Below are 17,639 nucleotides of genomic sequence, written 5' to 3'. Positions count from 1 at the left end.
CATCATGATATGTCTCTATGAAAAATATACATTTCAGTGATATTTGCTCTTATGTATTTTCTCCTAAAGGGATTTCCACTTTTTATACAGTTTATGTGGTTCATACAAACCAAAAGTACTTTTTTCCCTCAGTGGTCCTCTTCCTTCCAATATTCCTTTATCCTATTCTTGGCTTTATTTTCCTTCATAGGACATTCTATATACATTTACTGATCTTTTTAATTGTCTCTCTCCCCCAACTAGAATACAAGATCGTTGAAGATGGGCATTTTTGTCTGTCTTATTCACTCATTTATTGATTGAACAGTACAATGCGTTACAAGTAAGAAAGTAAATTCTCTGACATAGGTATCACATTTTAGTGATTTTTTTCCACACTGTACATAGACTTGCACAATCTTGATGTCCTTGCCTTTCCCTGATAGATTTATTTTATCATATCGCTTTGTGCAAAGACAATATTGCTCTATGAGATGAGAATGCCCAGAGAAGAATGGCAACTGGAGTCCCTTTTCCAGCTGGATTTAGACCCAAAAGCAGGCAAGATGTCAGCTTAAACTTTCTTTCAAGAATAATATATTATCTATTAAAATCTCAGTTGCCTCACGGTATTAAAAAGACAGTCATCATAGTCCTCATGGGGCCTGAAATGATGTTTCTGGACTCATGAGAATATGGCTAATCTGTTTCATCATAGCCACAGTTTTTTAATGAAAAGTTTCAATCAATTGTCTTTGGATCATGTAATTGGCTTATAATGCAAATCCCACAGAAAATCCTTAAAGTATCTATGTCTTATTACCAGCCATAGAAAGAGCAAGCTGCTCACCTAGAGGCAGATACTTACCCTGTCACTGAATCTAAGCCCCAAAGAACCTGCAATGACCACAGTTCAACTTTGTTGTTCATAAACTGACCTCTTTATCTCACAGAGCTGTTGTGTAGATTAAATTAAATAATATAAACTGTCAAATATGATAAAAATGTGGGGTACTATCACCATTATCACAATCATTACAGATAATAATAGTTAACTACTTCTTGAGCTGATGGTTCTCCTTTCATTCAAGATGGCGTTATGTATTGGTCTATTTATAGGCCACTTGACAGACTAAATAATGACATATTTTTTCTAAAGCAAAGATTAGATTACTTCCATGTTCGATATTATTAATAATTTTGTGGATGAATAAATATTTTTGTATATTGTCAACATGTGCTTGTCACATTACAGCAATGGTTGCCTTCTAACAAAGTGTTCAACATAATTAAACCATGTTATTAAGAAGATGATGGCAGAAGTCATGCACCAAAATTAAAATGCAGATTACTTATCTTCTTTTTATTCCTTTGATGGAAAGATATATATATATAGTTTTCAGGAAGTGAGACGGTCTTTTTCTCTCTTCCTTCCTCTTGAAATGCCACCTCCATCTGTTGCTATTCAAAATGGATGGCCTTGTTTTCATTTTACCAATTTAATAGAATGGTCTAATAATAATATCTAGAGCTGAGTTTAGGGCTAATAATTTTATTTTCCCAATTCTATGATTTTTCTTTACTCCTAGACTGTTTATATGGGATACCTGTCTCAAATCATGGGTTTCAGGACACAGAGTACTTATAAATATTTACTTTTTATTTCTGCAGGATTAGGTAAGTCGATGTTGCATTTTTCTTTTAAGGAAGAGCATCACACAGCTAATGAAAAAGTTTAGTTAGTAACTCACCATCAAATATATCAACCATTCTGAAGAAAGCCAGAGATAACGATGACTTTCCACTGCCAGTGCGACCACATATGCCCACCTAAGAAATCAACTGTCACTCAGAGAGAAGAGGACTCAGACAAAAGATAGAAAATAGGCAGAAGTATTTTTACCTTAGGTAAGACACCATGATGAAACTGCAACTCTATGTAAACAGTTACATTAAAATAATCATTTTCTTCTCAGATCTCCCTTAGGAATTATCATTATTGAGCTAAAAACATGGGGTCTTCAACAAATCTTCAATGAGTCCACTCTAACTCTTTTGATTTCTATGTGGGTGTGTTGTTTTACCTTTGTGGCTTCATTTTTGCATTTAGTATATTGTTGACCTAGCAAACAAGTGTTCCACTTTATCTTAGAAGTGATGATTTTATAACAAAATGTAAAATGAGCCCATTTTTCTGCACACGTGCTCTTTTTACAATAACTAAAATAAATCATTTTGGGACTACAGCTAGTACAAACACAAAGGTTCTTAAGGGGATATCTGGAATGGTCATGAGCCAAAAGCTAGAAATTTTGAAAAACATGCCTATTGTTCACTTTCTTGATATTCATGGGAGATGAATGAATGGCAATACAACTTAGAGAATGTATGTTATCTGGATCCACTCTCTCCCTTTTCTCTTTTGTGCGATGATCTGACCTATAAAGTGTAGGGAATATAATGGGAGCCCAGTGAGGCTGTGGTTGGCTGAGATGTCTAAAGAGCTCAGGTGGTAATGGAGTGGTTCCATCTGAGGGTTTATATGAAATAAATCAAATGGCAGTGAATTCCATACCTTTTGCCCAGGTTTGATGTAAGCCTTGACGTGTTTAAGAACAGGCTTCAGATTATTTTCATATCTGACACACAGATCATGAATCTTGATCTCCCCTTCCTGAGGCCAGTGTTCTGGAACTTGAGAAGGATCTGGGGGGTGGAGATGGGGTAAGGGAAGAGAGAGAGAGACAGAGACAGAGACAGAGAGAGAGAGGTAGAAAGAAACACACACATACTTATATACATTTATACATACACACATAATTTTTTTCTAAATTGAAAGTAGTACTGAACCAAGTTCTGAGTTTTTTGAATTAAAATTTCATTTAGAGTAAAAGTCTTTTCATTAAGAACTTTAAAAATAGCTTTTGTGTGTCTGTTTTGGAGCATTAACGGGCATCGTGTCTCCCAGCATTCCATCACTCAATTCTATTCATGGTGGTTCATCTGTGAATGGATTCATTTGTTCACTCAGTTGGTCATCAAATATTTGAGTGCTTCAAATGTGAAAGGTGTTGTGCAGGATGCTGGGAATATGGAGATGGAAGACATGCCTCAAGGTGCTCATTGTGCCCGGGGAATGCATGCAAGTGAGTTAGCCCCTACAGCACATGGAGAGTCACGTGATGGAGGCCAATCCGAGGTGTTCTGGGACCAGAGATGGTGGTAACCCAAGAGTTCCAGGAGGGTTTCAAGTGGAGACGGTGACTGAGATGAATCTTAAAGGATAAGAGGTAGGGAAATTTGTTTCAAATATATAGAGGGAGAAGAACAAAGATATAAAGAAAGCATAGCATGTTGGTATGGCCCGAGTAAAAGGTGTATAGGTGGATGATGAGATATGAGAGTAGGTAGGTGGGTAAGGGTTGACTAACAAAGGGTCTAGCAGACTGAGCTAAGTTATCTGGAGTTTGTCCTTGAAGACCTGGAGAGCTATTGAAGGATTTAGGCAAAAGAGTGCATTTGAAGCATGAGATTTACATTTAAGGAAGATTAGTCTGTCCTCAGCATTGAATTTTCTGCCAGTTTTATTCTAGCAAGGCTAAGAATCTCGGTTAGTATATTAAGATCCAAGTTTCTTGCTATCTAAGTTAACTCTTTAAGTATTACTAAATAATATCAATTTGGACTCTGGTTGTATCCAAGACTTTTCAGGCCTAAATAATCACATCTTTTTCAGGTTCAGGTGTACCTTATCAAGCAAAGTCAAGATGAGAGGGGATTCTCTGGCTATTGAAGTGGAAAACAAAAGCAAAAATGGCAGTGTGCCTAACACACAACTAATCTTTTTTTTAAAATAACTATTTAAGTGAAACAAAATGATATTCAGAACAATACCGATGGTGCCTTCATAGTTCTCAGACTCCATAGTCAAGAAACTGTTCACTTTCTTCACTGCCCCCATCTGGACCTCCACATCGGCCAAGTTCCTCACAACCCAATTCAAATAATTGGTTATCTGTGTCAGGTAACAAAAACAATGAACACATATAAAATGAAGTCATGATTTTTCTAAGCACTGGACATTAGGGGATAGGATGACTTGGACAGTCCATATAGGTACAATTCATAAATGCTGCAGGATATCAGAGACCAGAGAGGATGTCATGGAATAAAGTTGGCAAAGAAAGTGTCTGCTCTTCTTCAAGGGTCCTCAAATGTCCCTGTTCTGTGAACTGTCCTGACTTCCCTGCACAGCGGATAGTTGTATGGACCTCTGTTTCCATTTACCTCATTTATAGTCATATTCAAGTTAGTGTCCCTAAATGTGTGGTGAGCAACTCAGGACAAGAATTCCAAACAGCCTTGGGAGAACTCTGACCATAGGGTTTGAGGACTTTCTAAAAATTGGTTCACAATACCAGAAATGAATCCATGCCATCCTAAAATGCTGGGTTTGGGCCCAAATCTACTATTATTTGCAGGCTGTCATCTTGTTATGAATTTCTAACTCCTCTCTAGCATCCACGAATAAGAGTAATAATAACCACATACAGAAAGTACCTCCAGCACTGCGCAAAGAGAGATTTTCATCCATACGTACCGTAAGTGCATACAGAAGACCTAAGCCCACCAATCCAGAATTGGAAGACCCACTAATGGATGCAATTGATGCAGTGAGAACAATGCAAGCTCCCAGATAATCCTAAAAAGGAGTGAGAAAAAAATATTGAAAGATTTTCCCCAAGTTCTTAAACCAAATATCTCAATCAACCCAGGTGATCACTAAGAGAATAAACGCTACTCCTTGTGTATCCTGTTAAGTTTCAGAAGAATGTTACAGAAGGTAGGGAAGAATAACAACTCACACAATTAGGACTGGAAGGGAAACGATGCAAGGCTCTGATTATATTCATGCAGATATGCGTTCAGAGACGTTAAACACCTGGTCAGAAATTAAGCTGCAATTTTTGGCACGACCAGGATCAGACACAGGGTTTTCTTTCTTTCTTTCTTTCTTTCTTTTTCTTATCTACTGTATTGTGTTGCCAGACAAGCAATTATTTTTGAACTTAACTTTCTACCTTAAATTTCATGTGTGCTTATACCAGGGTTGGGATTAGCTCTCTTGTATGCTAAGTCAAGGCCTTTGCAGAAGTTTGTCTCTAGTTAGCTTATTGGGATTTGTATCTGAACTATTTTCGACTATCTGGTCTCAGAGTCTGGGATATTAAATCTATAGATTTCATGGAAATAGGAATAAGTGTAATTTTTCTTCCTAAATTAGAAATATGGGCATGTCTTAGAGTATCTGAATTGTCGATGACTCAATGATAAACTCTTCCAAGAAATTTTAAAAATTCATTAAGGCCAGCCTTAAACTCAAAGGAGAGATAAGGGACATCTGTCCATTTTCTAACACTCTTTCTTCCCCATTTCCCAGCATTCTTAGGCACTATTACGTCATCTTTTGAAAAAGAAATCTTTAAAACTTGTCATGCTGATGTGTCACACATGCCAGAAGCAGAGAGAAGTTCAGGCATGAACACTTTCTAGAATTATCTCAAGTCTCATCTCACTGGTGATGACCATCTCTAGAAAGATAACCTCTGCTACCTCAAAAAAATAACTAGTAACTAGGTGATAAGACCATAATGACAGTAATAGAGTGTTTAACATGCTGAAGTCAAGAATGCAGTTTCTCAGGGTTTCTCTGGTGGCCCAGTGGTTGAATATCCACCTGCCAAGGCAGGGGACATGGGTTTGAGCCCTGGTCCGCGAAGATCTCACATGCTGCTGAGCAACTAAGCCCATGCGCCACAGCTGCCGAGCCTGCACTCTAGAGCCCGTGAGTCACAACTACTGAGCCCGTGAGCCACAACTACTGAGCCCGCGTGCCACAGCTACTGAAGTCTGCATGCCTAGAGCCCGTGCTCCACAACAAGAGAAGCCACTGCAATGAGAGGCCCGCACACCGCAATGAAGAGTAGACCCGCTCAATGCAAGAGAGCCAGCGCACAGCAACTAAGACCCAACGCAGCCAAAAATAAATAAATAAATAAAACAAAATAAAACTTCTAATATATATATATATATATATATATACATAAAGAATGCAGTTTCTCAAATCAGCTCGCATGTGCGCATCCTTGCCTCTTTTTAAATAGCACCAAAGATCAAATTTTTGGGGAGCAATCAATGATCCCAGGCTTGGAATCAGAGATCTGGGTTCAAATGATGCTTTTGTCAATTACCAGCTAGAAAGCTTAGATGAGTCATTTAAACCCCTTTGAGACTCAGTTTCTTCTTCAGAAAATAGAAATGATACCTAATTTACAGGGATTTTGAAAGAAATAAAAAAGATTAAATATCAGTTAGATTTACCCCCCTCCATGTAACAGGATGTCTTTTTCTGGATGATTTTCAAAGGTTTGAAGCAAGCTTAAAAGTTTGTGTGCATCATAAAACATCAAAGGTTAAAACAGGCACTAAAATTTAATTCTGTAATGACTCCCATTATCTGTACAAAAAATAAAGAAAGAAATCATGAGAGTTAATCCCTTGAGGGAGTAAATTCCATAGAGGTAGTAAATACTCCTTTGATCGCTTCTTCCCGTGTATCCATTTGTTAACAACTTGTCACATCCCAATCAGACAGTTCTTTTCTTCCTTTTCCCCCTGTATTTGAAGCAACAACTACATGAATGCCAAATGTAACCAGCCTGGGCTGCTCTTTTATATTTTATAAATGCCAACGTGTTCCCCAAATACTTCCAAAATATTTACAACAATATGAATTTTTCCTTCCCACTCTCTTGTGAAAGGTAATACCTTTAATGTTATGTTATAAATTTGTTATTTCCATATTATCTTTTCTAAAAAGACTCATAAAGTGTCTGTGTGATAAGTTTCAGAAAGTACGTTAGCACCAGGAGATATTTCCAGCAAGATGCTCCCAGGTTGATATAAAGAAATATGCCAGTCGGCATCTGAGAAATTTCTGTGGGCAACATACATTTTAAGGGTTTGAAGCAGGGTATGTTTTTACTAATTTCTGTTCTCCGCTACCTCTCAGCTGACCTCATTGGAAAGAAGAGCCTCATTCATCCATCCATCTCTCCATTCATTCATTCATATATTCCTTTAAAAGTATATATAACTTCCCTGTTTAGAATTATCAATGCCTTCCTATTGCACTTATAATAAATTCAAACTCCGATGAATTACAAAGCCTTATATGATGTAAAGTCTGGAGTCTAGACTCTGCCTCCTCTGACCTTTTTTGAGATTCCTTTCCTGCTCCTTCACCCTGCTCCAACTATGTTGGTCTTTCTGTCTTTGGTGAGATAAGCTGGGACCTGGTACCTAGGACCCTTTACTGCAGTGCTCGCACCTGAACAAATGAATCCCCCAAGCAAGAGAGTACAAAGAAACAACAAGGGACTAAAAATAACTGCACACATGTGCAGCTCGGGTGATTATAATAAGATACAAAAAGGCCACAAACCAATTGCCATGTCTGAGGTGCCGGGAGAAAAGCAGGATACTGTGCATGACCCCTGCGCACAGCACCACCAGGGGGGTGGGCAGACCACGTAAGCCACGCCTTCTCCCCAGCCCACTGATCCTTCCTCACCCTCATCCCATTTAAGGAATCAGCTTGTCACTTCCTCAGGAAGTGAGCAAGCGCACCTGTTACTTAATTTCACTCCCTTATGCTGTAGCATGAGTCCCAGTAAAACCTTGCCTAAATTTCTCCTCTGGCTTCTTATCAATTTCTTTTTTTCTTTTTTTTTTTTCGGTATGCAGGCCTCTCACTGTTGTGGCCTCTCCCGTTGTGGAGCACAGGCTCCGGACACGCAGGCTCAGCAGCCATGGCTCACGGGCCCAGCCGCTCCATGTGGGATCTTCCCAGACCGGGGCACAAACCCGTGTCCCCTGCATCGGCAGGCGGACTCTCAACCACTGCGCCACCAGGGAAGCCCTCAATTTCTATTAATTAAAGATTCCAAGGACCTGGGTCAGTAACATTGGGAACATACCAACTTTGTTTCTGCCACTGACTCTGCCTGAAATGCTTCCCAGAGGTCTCAGACACCAGGCTACTGCTCATCATCTAGGAGTCAGTTCTTAAATACACCTCTTTGGAGAGATCTTCCCTTCCTGATCCCACCCCAGCCCTGGAGCTGTTCTCTAGCCCATTGTCTTGCTTTGTTTTCCTCCTCACGCTTCGAGCTATCTGAAATGATCTCATTTGCTTATTTGTTCTCATGTTCATAGTCCATTTACTCTCACTAGAATCTAAGTCCATGAAAAAAGAGTCTGTCTAAAATTTCCAGCAACAGGAATACAGTAATGCTAAGTACATGGTAAAGGCCCAATGATTCCTTATGGAATTCATGACTGGATACATTGACCCCCTTCATAAAACATTCACTGAGTTCTTCTATGAGCCAAATATCTTCTAAATCCAGGCTTCTGACTTCTTTTTCTAAAGGACTCCTATGAGTCATTTAAGTCTCCACCAATCCCTTTTCCAGACTTAAGAGTTGAACATGTACAAATATTACAAGGATGCATATTTGACAAGGTGGGAAGCCCAACACAAAGTTTTATGATTTTTTATCCCCCGCTTAGAACTGTGATATGACTATCTTAGAAAGCTGTGCTATGGACAAGTGTTAGGAGTTCTTTGCCTTTCTAAAGTGAAAAGCACTCTTAAGTCAAGAACTTCATCATTCAGTTCCCAATAATTATTCATTGTTTTGCTATTTCAATTGTACAGGAAAAACTTACAAAATGCCATGTTCTGTGTTACAAAGAGCAATCTGAATAGGACTGGAAGAGAACAAGGCTGCAACTGACATACCGTAACAACAGATTAATCAGAGTCTCAATAAATGGAAATTAGACGTATGCCTAATATAAATATTATAAAGGAAACGGAAAACATTACACACTCAATCTCTCTTCCTCCCACCTCATTCCCTGTTAAGTTAATTTATTATAGATCTTTATATTCTATATTGGGCCTTGGATTCCACCATTGTATAGAACTCAATGTTAGATTCAATCAGATAATACTTTAAACTCTTTTCTATTGAATTGAAATGGTAATCTGATAATAGGTGGGTTAGCCTCATCCTGGCAATGAAACCAGTAAAAGAAGTGAAAACAAATGAAGAGAGAAAAGGGAGCGAAGAGATCAATAAGTTAAAGTCAGTATATATTTTCCGTGTCTCTCTCATTGAGCTAATGTTTTCAAAACTACTTGTAAGGTTTTCAGTATGATCATTAGACATTATTTTAATTCTTAGTCCAGTAAATAAAATATGCCAACATTTATATGTAAAGATAATGTAAAGAGATGTTTTTGACACCTCAGCAAAAAGGCATAGCTTTGTTTTTTTTAATTCATAGGAGCTTTGATTCATAAGAGGTCAATAAGTATTCCACATACCCTCTACTCTCTCTTCTGGTTGTGTAACCTTAAATAGCCCCTTGTGTAACATGTATTTAATGATACAAATCTCATAGGGCTGTTAAGGGGCTAAGAGAAGGCTCTGTGGGTGGAAGAGCTTTGTGCAACATAAACGCGCCAGGCAGCCTCCCCAAACCCTATTCCTATCCCTGGAATGTATATGACCTAATGATTGTTACACCTTGTTCTGCTACATTTATATTATATTGACAGACTTTTGGGGCCACTTTTCCTCTCTGTAAATAAGATACAATATGAAAAAGCTAGAAGTTATAAAAAGTCACCTGCTTTACTCCACTCTCTCTTTTTTTTTTTAGTTAATAATAAAATAATAACTAACATTTATTGGTCAATTGTCACATGGCAGGCACTGTGCCAACAGCTTTCCCTGCTTTGTCTCATTTTTTTTCTTCTTCTTTTTTCTTTCTTTTTTTGTAACATATTTATTGGAGTATAATTGCTTTACAATGGTGTGTAAGTTTCTGCTGTATAACAAAGTGAATCAGCTATACATATACATATACCCCATATCTCCTCCCTCTTGCATCTCCCTCCCACCCTCCCTATCCCACCCCCCTAGGTGGTCACAAAGCTCCGAGCTGATCTCCCTGTGCCATGCAGCTTCTTCCCACTGCTATCTATTTTAATTTGGTAGTGTATATATGTCCAAGGCATAGCTTTTTGAAGCACCTTTAGAGCAAATTTTTCAGGAGATGAACCCACTTCCCAATTCCACAATCTAGTAAATTCAAATAGATACAAGAGCTTAAAAGCCAAAATGTCTGCAGTTTAGCATCTAAAGCAGTTATTATAAAAATATTCTTCATCATTTTCTTTTTTTAAAAAGTGCTATTCGTGCTGTCTTTTAGTTACATCAATGAGATACTTTTCAGCTCACTTCAGGATTACTATCCCTGCTCAATAATGTTTTTTTTTTAAGTAACTGGGGAGTTTTTGGAAGCATTTGATCAGAATTTTACCTCAATCTGCATAAGAGAGGAAGCTCCTTTGCGCATAACGTTTATCAAGAAATCTCATAGCAAAACCACTAAATTCCAATCACTTCCTTTCAAATACAACAAGAGTAATAGACGTGTGAAATTGATAGAGCTTATGTTAGCTCCCAGTTTTCCACTTCCTTTACCATTAAACAACAAGTTTATTGAATTATAAAGTGACTCTACCTTTCCACACCGTCTTTCCTTTCCATTGCAAACATTTGAACAACAAAATGGCTTAAAGGCAAAAAGTTAAGAAAGGAGAAGCAGATGGTCTGAATAACTCACACACAGGAGAGTAAACACTTAGGGATCACTAGAAGCACAAATTCTTCTGCTAAGGCCTTCTACATCCTACCCAACCAATTCAATGAAAAACGCCTTCAGTCAAAACGATACAATGGAATGAGAGATTCTACTTAGGAAATAGAAGCTACTACATATGTGAATGACTATTCTCAGAGAGGGCCCAACAGCAGGACATTTTTATAAGTATAGTGATAAATTATAATTTCCATTGAGTTTGTGAGTTCAACACTCCCCTCCAGAAGGGAAGGCTTTGATTCCTATGTCAACAGAGAAGCCTCTTGTCAGATTTCTAGTGATTCAACAATTTCTCTATCTATATGTGGGATTATAGTAAAAACTGTAATTTTCCATACAACATCCTTGTAAATAGTTATCAGCAACACTATCTTTCTCCTTCACATGGCCCTCAGAAGTCCACGTCTATGGTTCCACTGACTGCCTGGGTCTTCACATTACAAGATCAACGCACACCTGTCTATAATGGAGTTATGAACATACAAAAAAGCTCTGTGCTGTTTCACAAAATAGACTCTCACGCAAGCTCACCCTGAAGACTATTTTCACTTTAGCCTGTTGATTCTAAAGACTTTTTTTGGCTTCTTGATGTGATTTTTCTTTTATCCTTTCGCCATACACAGCAAGACAAAGCCTTGGAAAGACACCCTTTAGATAGAGTTACACAATTTTCGCAAATGGAAACACCGATGCCAAAGAACTGGAATTGTTTAGTTCAGAGGGATGAAGAGAAAACGCTGTGCTGAACAAAAGAACGTACGCAGCATTCAAAGGTTAGGCTGTCGTGACACGCTGCACATGACTGTGGCCCACTTCACTTGGCATCCAGAGGAGAAACACTGCCCTCCACTGCCAAAGTAACCTGGGTGGTCACGGTCTGGCTACTTTCTACCAGCCAAACGATTTTATTCTTTTAGATTCTTGTCCTTTTTAATTGGAGTGTGTTGTGAACTTTATTTTTTTCCCAATTCAGAATAAGTATGAAATGAACATGGTGGGCAGGGCTACATCTTCCATAGGGAACATTGTTCAGCCAGAGAAAGGGAATAACTTGTAATTGTCTTAACACTTACCTAACATGACCAGGAAAAGAAACAAGAGCCATATGTAAATATATATATATATATATATATATATATATATATATATATATATATATATATATATATATATATATATATATATATATATATATATAAATAGATAATAAAAAAAATTGGATGAGGCTCAGGCATTTTCCTGAATTTAAAAAGGGTGCTTTTACTCTAGTTTCCCTTCCTTCTCTTGGGGATTGTCCACAGAATTCAGTGGCATTGCTCTGGAAAGCTAAAATTGAGAATGAAGAGAAAGGGAAGAGAAAAACAGCCACAGAAAACTATGATAAGTTTTCTCCTCTTTCTGTCCACTTGGGTCATGAGTCCATGAATTAGAGTTGGTGAAATCCCCAGATCTGCATCAGGAAATCTGCTGGCATCTTCTGAGTTATGCCCAATGCTGCCCCCCTCCTGGTATGGTTTAACTGTGCTTCTGCTATGGGAGCTCCAAGAATATTTGCTAGAGCAGATATTTTTGTTAATTTGCTGAGTAATATATCAGACAATAGGGAATGGAGGGGGCTGTGTTGATACTGTAGATAAGGTCCATGCAGACAGTCACTGGGCCAAATAGAAGTTTTCATTACATATTTTTTGTAAATGACTTACAAGGCAGAGTATGTCCAGCTGTGGGGCTCGGAGAACATTTCACGCCCCAGTCTCCAAGGTACTGTTTCTCAATGTTCATATTTCTCATATTTTTGACACAAGATCCATTTCTTTCAAATGGAAATTGTATCTCCAGTGATGCCGACACATCCACAGAAGCATAGTAGTAATGAGGTCATTTACATGTATATGATTGGGAGAAAGGTTATTTCCTTATTGGAGTTTACTCATTTTTAAAATTTTTTATTCATTATTTTTATGCATTTTATTTACTTTATTCATTCAACACCCCTACTGTGGCATATGTTCTTGGATTATAGCATTTATATTCAAATAAATATTCTAATATTCTAAATATTCTGATTCTAATAAGAACTTTCTGTATACCCAAAGAACAGAAAGAGAATAAATCTGACTGGTTTTAAGTTGGATCTCTGGGATTGTCTAGAAGCATGTGTGTATGTGTGTGTGTGTGGTGTGTGTGTGTTGTGTGTATACCCACATAAACTTACTGATACATAAATACAATAGATGGAAGAGACAAATCATCCACAAAGGACTTTGGACCTTGACTTCTATCAGCAGATATGCCTGGAATGTTGCAGTAAATCAACAAGTTTCTTACCAAATTTTATATTTACTAATCAGAAATAGAAGCAAAGGATTCTTTAATTTTTTTGTGTTGGTTTTAAGGGAGAGATCTGGTAAGGCTGGATAGCAAATTGTAGAAAGAGTATAATACACAGAAAACAAAGACACAAAAATAAATGTGTTATAAGGTAACAGAATGAATGGCAGATTTAGCCCTTCCTTTTTCACATATCAGTATTTTTTTTAGACTTCTGCAGGTAGAACTAGAATTCTTTTATATTCAAGTAGGTCCAGCTGCCTTTAATGGGGGGGGGCGTTTAAGTAGCAGAGTGTGAGTCAAGCTAAACTAACCCATTCTGAATCTGGCTGCTGTTCCTCTCTGAATTTTTCCTGACCTTCCCTTTCTTGGCAGTCTGAAGGCTCTAATATCTTGTCTTCTGGCTATGAGAGCAGAACATATGGTTTGCTTGAAGATTCTTGTTAAACATTTGTCCATTAACCTGACAGTAGGAAGTGCTAAAGAGTAGAGGCAGGAGTCAGGTCAGACACTCACCTCAAGTCCAAAGTAAACACACTTGCCCCTAAAAAACATACTTGATCTTCAACTTCAGGAAAATCAAATACAAAGGTAACTACTGATATTTTCTCCCTGTGATTTTAGGACATTCTTTGATGAAGCTATTTCATCATTAGTTCTGTTATCAGATATGATTTCTTTTCCTTGGAGAAAACAGATTTAAACAAACAAACAGAAGCTTAAAGCAAGGAATTAGGGTCTGTGTAAGATCTAGAAATAATATTTTGGTTCTAAGTCCTAAACACTTCACCTGCCTTTATGCTAGTTATAGATAACTCAGGAGAATCTGCCCTGCCCCCTCTCAATCCCCACAGTAACCCATAAGAAATTTCCTACCTAAAATTTGTGAAATATAATTGTGTTATGTTGCTGGATAATTTCTACACAATAACTAATAGAGTGGTAGAGAATCTCTGTAAACTAGTGAGAAATCATGGCAACTACAGCTCACAGGGGGATCCCAGAGTCCCTACCAATCTGTATTCATCCGTCAACGACTCAGATTTTAATTTGTGCTCCTTCATTTCAACTTTATCAAATTCCCATTGCCATCTGCCCTCTCTGGTCCATTGAGTTTTGAAAGAAAGTGTGCATGTGGTAGGGGTGATTAATCAGCAGAAGTGAGGTTCTTACAATAGCATGAGTAAACCTCCTTTTCCTTTTCACAAACTGATAGATAATTATTTTTTTAAAAAAGATGACAGTCAACTCATCATTACTGCTGAAGTGTCTTATTCATACTGCAGATTATGCAGACCAGTCTGCAAACAACATCCCCTTACCTCTGGAACTTGGGTCTCACCTGTCTCCTACTTCATTCATACCCCAACTGGTTGGCTTATTAACCACTTACCAGGGCAGGTACTGTTTCAATTCATTTATTCATCCATCCATCCATCCATTCAAAAGACATTTGTTGAGTGCACTTGCCAATCAGTGAGCTAGGGGATTTATATTATTATTTTTAATCCTAACACCCCCATAAGGTAACATTCTTGCTCCTATTTTACAAATAAAAAACTGGGACTTGGATAAATTCATTAACTTGCTAGACCAAGTCTGTACGATGTCAAAGCTTGTACCCATTCTTCTACTTTATATAGGGCAGAAGAAGGCAACAGATGATTAATCACAATGTTTTACATTTTGGGCTAACATGATCCTCCACGGGCTTAAAAGAGAGAAAGTCGCCATTTCTTCCAGGTCGGTCCAGCTCAGTGGAGTAAATGAATACATCTGTTCACTTGTCAAATGTGCTCTTTTGAAAAAAAAAACTGAAGTTATACAAATATTTGCCATTCCATTAACTTATATAATCTAGCGACTAATGAACACAAAATGAATTTTTGCATTTGGGGCTATTTGTCTTGCCATTAGCTAAAAACATTATGACAAATTTCATCCGTAACATAAACAAACCTGAGCTATTTTAAAGTTCAGAAAATGCAAAGCGACTGCTGAATCTCAGTGGAAGCCTAATTTTTACAACTGTCTTCCTCTTTGCATCAGGCCTCTTTTCTGTGTGGTTTCCATTTGAAACTCATGAAATGAACATACCGTTCTGACCTCTAGCCATCTGTTGGCAGCTGAGAGAAATAAGTAGGCAATGTTGTTCGTGTCTGTCAGTTCCAGCATTCGTTGCTTAAATCTGGTTTCATGCCTGCAGAAAACAAAAATATTATGATGTTAGCTACACAACAGGAGAAATAATAAAAAACAGTCACACTTCCTACTACACTATTTACTCAACACGGTGACAAACTGATGGGATGGAATGACTAGTAAGTGGACTCCTACTTGCAAATAAAGGCCAGCTGCTACTGCTCTCCTGCACCCTTACTGAGAGATGGTGTGGTGCAGTGTTTCCTTTCTTTCTCAACCCCTGCTATGGAAAGGAATCTTTCCAATGACAAAGTCCTATTAAAGATTGTTTCATAAATTTCCACATAATGATGGTAGCCATGAAAACAAGGCATGGTCTATGTCTCAAGTGCCCTACAAAAACCAGAAGAAGTTGTAAAGATATGCAACATACTCCACCTACTTTTTATTGCATGTATTTTACTTTTCCACATGGCATGGTTGGAGTTGGGTGGAAGGTACTAGAAGAGACTCAGGGAAGACAGGAAAATATGCATTGGTAACTGGCAAATATACACTTAAAATTTTTTCTTTTGCTCAGTGTTTCTGGGACTCAAAGAAGGAAAATGAAGTGGCAAGAAGTGGAGGATGGGGGTCCTTGGAAATGGCAGATGTCCTTGTTAAGCAAGATATCATATAATCTCAAAGTTCCAAACTATTTGTAGGAATGGTCATTACATGAAAGAAGCTATTGGTGTGTGGTGCTTACAAGGATCTATAACACATACAGTTTAGATACTGATTCTTGGCCAAATTAAGTTCATTCTAGGGGATTAACATAATCAGACCAAATTCTGTGTAACCTGTGTTATAAAGGAAACTTCTAATAAAAACCTCATCCATTCGAACATGTGAGCTACTTCTCCAAGAAACTCATCTTACATGGTGATAAATCTTTTCTACATCGCAAAAATAGCCTCTTTTTATTTTTAAATTATTTTCCCTCAGTAACAGAAACAATGGAAAGCTGGATCAGATAACCAAAATAACTAGTTTGAAGGCTGTAGGAAATGCCAAAGGTTTGTTCAATTTTCTGTGGCCATGGCTTATCTTACACAGACCTCCTGTCTATGTATTATGTTTGCAAGAAGCAGCCAAATTTCATCTGACAGCCCGGTGGTAATTCCTATTTGATAAGAGACTGCTCCAAGTCCCCCCCAGATCTTCAAATCAATTTGCAAACGTTTATAATAAACAATCACTATGTCAAAAATGAAGAAGTCCAGGGTGGGGTGTTCACTTGGCCCGTGAAGTCATCCATACAGGCCAATATAAAGCAGATATTTGATATTTATCCAATCAATCTGATCATTCCAATATGCCAAACCAGAAAAATCAGATAATTGAGTCAGACAGCAACATCTGAGCTACACTAATCAAAGGATACAGCAATCAGAGCCAAATAATTACCTCACTTTGAGTTATGTAGCCTTGACCCAAATGCCATGCACAGGAGGACCTGTGCTGAATAGCAATGCACTAGGGCGGGACTAAGCAGACAGAGAAACAGGACTACCCTGGTGATGACCCTTTTAGAGATGGACAGAGTGAATAATTAAGGTAGGATGACTCATAGGGTTATAGGATTTACTGAGATAGTGGATTTCAACTGTAAACAGATATATCCAATTCTGTATTTGCATTGTTAGGTGGATTTTCACCCACTCATTCAGAAACATTCATCAAGCACGAGCACTGAGACATTAGAATATATATGTCTGAATAAGACATGACCTCTACCCTAGAGGAGCCCATTGTTTAGTGAAGGAAGGAAGCATGGTATGAACAAGTAAGGAAGGCACAACACAGAAGCCAATCATAACGGCCCTATGCGCAAAATGCTACATGAACATGAAGGAAGGCGACGATTTGGACTGATCAGAGGATCAGAATGGTAGGGAATGGGGTGGATGGTGGGGAAAGATGGATTAAGTAAGTTTCACAAAGGACTAGGAAGATGGTCTTAGTGAGCTTTTAAGAAATGGGCTGAATTTTTCAGGTGAACAAGGGGGGACAAAGCACTGGAGGTATCAGGAACAACATAATCAAAGGAACAGAGTGAGAAAACTCAACATGTTCAGGGGCTGGAGGAGACAGCCATCTCCCTAGAGGGCTGTGGTGATGGAGAGATTGGGGGTGGGGGTGGGGGGCGTTTGGACCAAAGCCTGTGGACTCCACTTGAGATGAACATCAAACACTTCACTGTGACAAAGTGCTTTGTCTGGGGCTCTTCTTACTCTTCCTTCAGTTTGGGGATATTGTTGCAGATATACTCTTAAAGAGTTTGTAAATGGAGTTGGCAACAATCTAAAGCAGCAGTGAAAGGGGAGGGGTGGAAATGCAGCGAA

The 17,639-nt window shown here is 38.2% G+C and overlaps 1 protein-coding gene across 11 annotated transcripts in view; it reads right to left on the bottom strand.

Annotated features, from left to right (window-relative positions):
- The window catches only part of ABCC9 (ATP binding cassette subfamily C member 9), a gene marked incomplete at both ends in the record, with an annotated part of 138,976 nt that overhangs the window by 10,827 nt on the left and 110,510 nt on the right, over nt 1-17,639 (bottom strand). For all 11 annotated transcript variants that reach the window (XM_079716026.1, XM_079716030.1, XM_079716032.1 and 8 more), the window contains 5 exons: nt 1,731-1,809; nt 2,555-2,685; nt 3,874-3,994; nt 4,580-4,681; nt 15,208-15,310. In XM_079716026.1, coding sequence (XP_079572152.1) covers nt 1,731-1,809; nt 2,555-2,685; nt 3,874-3,994; nt 4,580-4,681; nt 15,208-15,310 — 536 coding nt within the window. The remainder of the gene's footprint in view (nt 1-1,730; nt 1,810-2,554; nt 2,686-3,873; nt 3,995-4,579; nt 4,682-15,207; nt 15,311-17,639) is intronic.

This window comes from Hyperoodon ampullatus, assembly GCF_949752795.1.
Source record: "Hyperoodon ampullatus genome assembly, chromosome: 11".
In the NCBI taxonomy this organism is placed as follows: domain Eukaryota; kingdom Metazoa; phylum Chordata; class Mammalia; order Artiodactyla; family Ziphiidae; genus Hyperoodon; species Hyperoodon ampullatus.
This window is presented reverse-complemented; position numbering and strand designations above follow the sequence as displayed.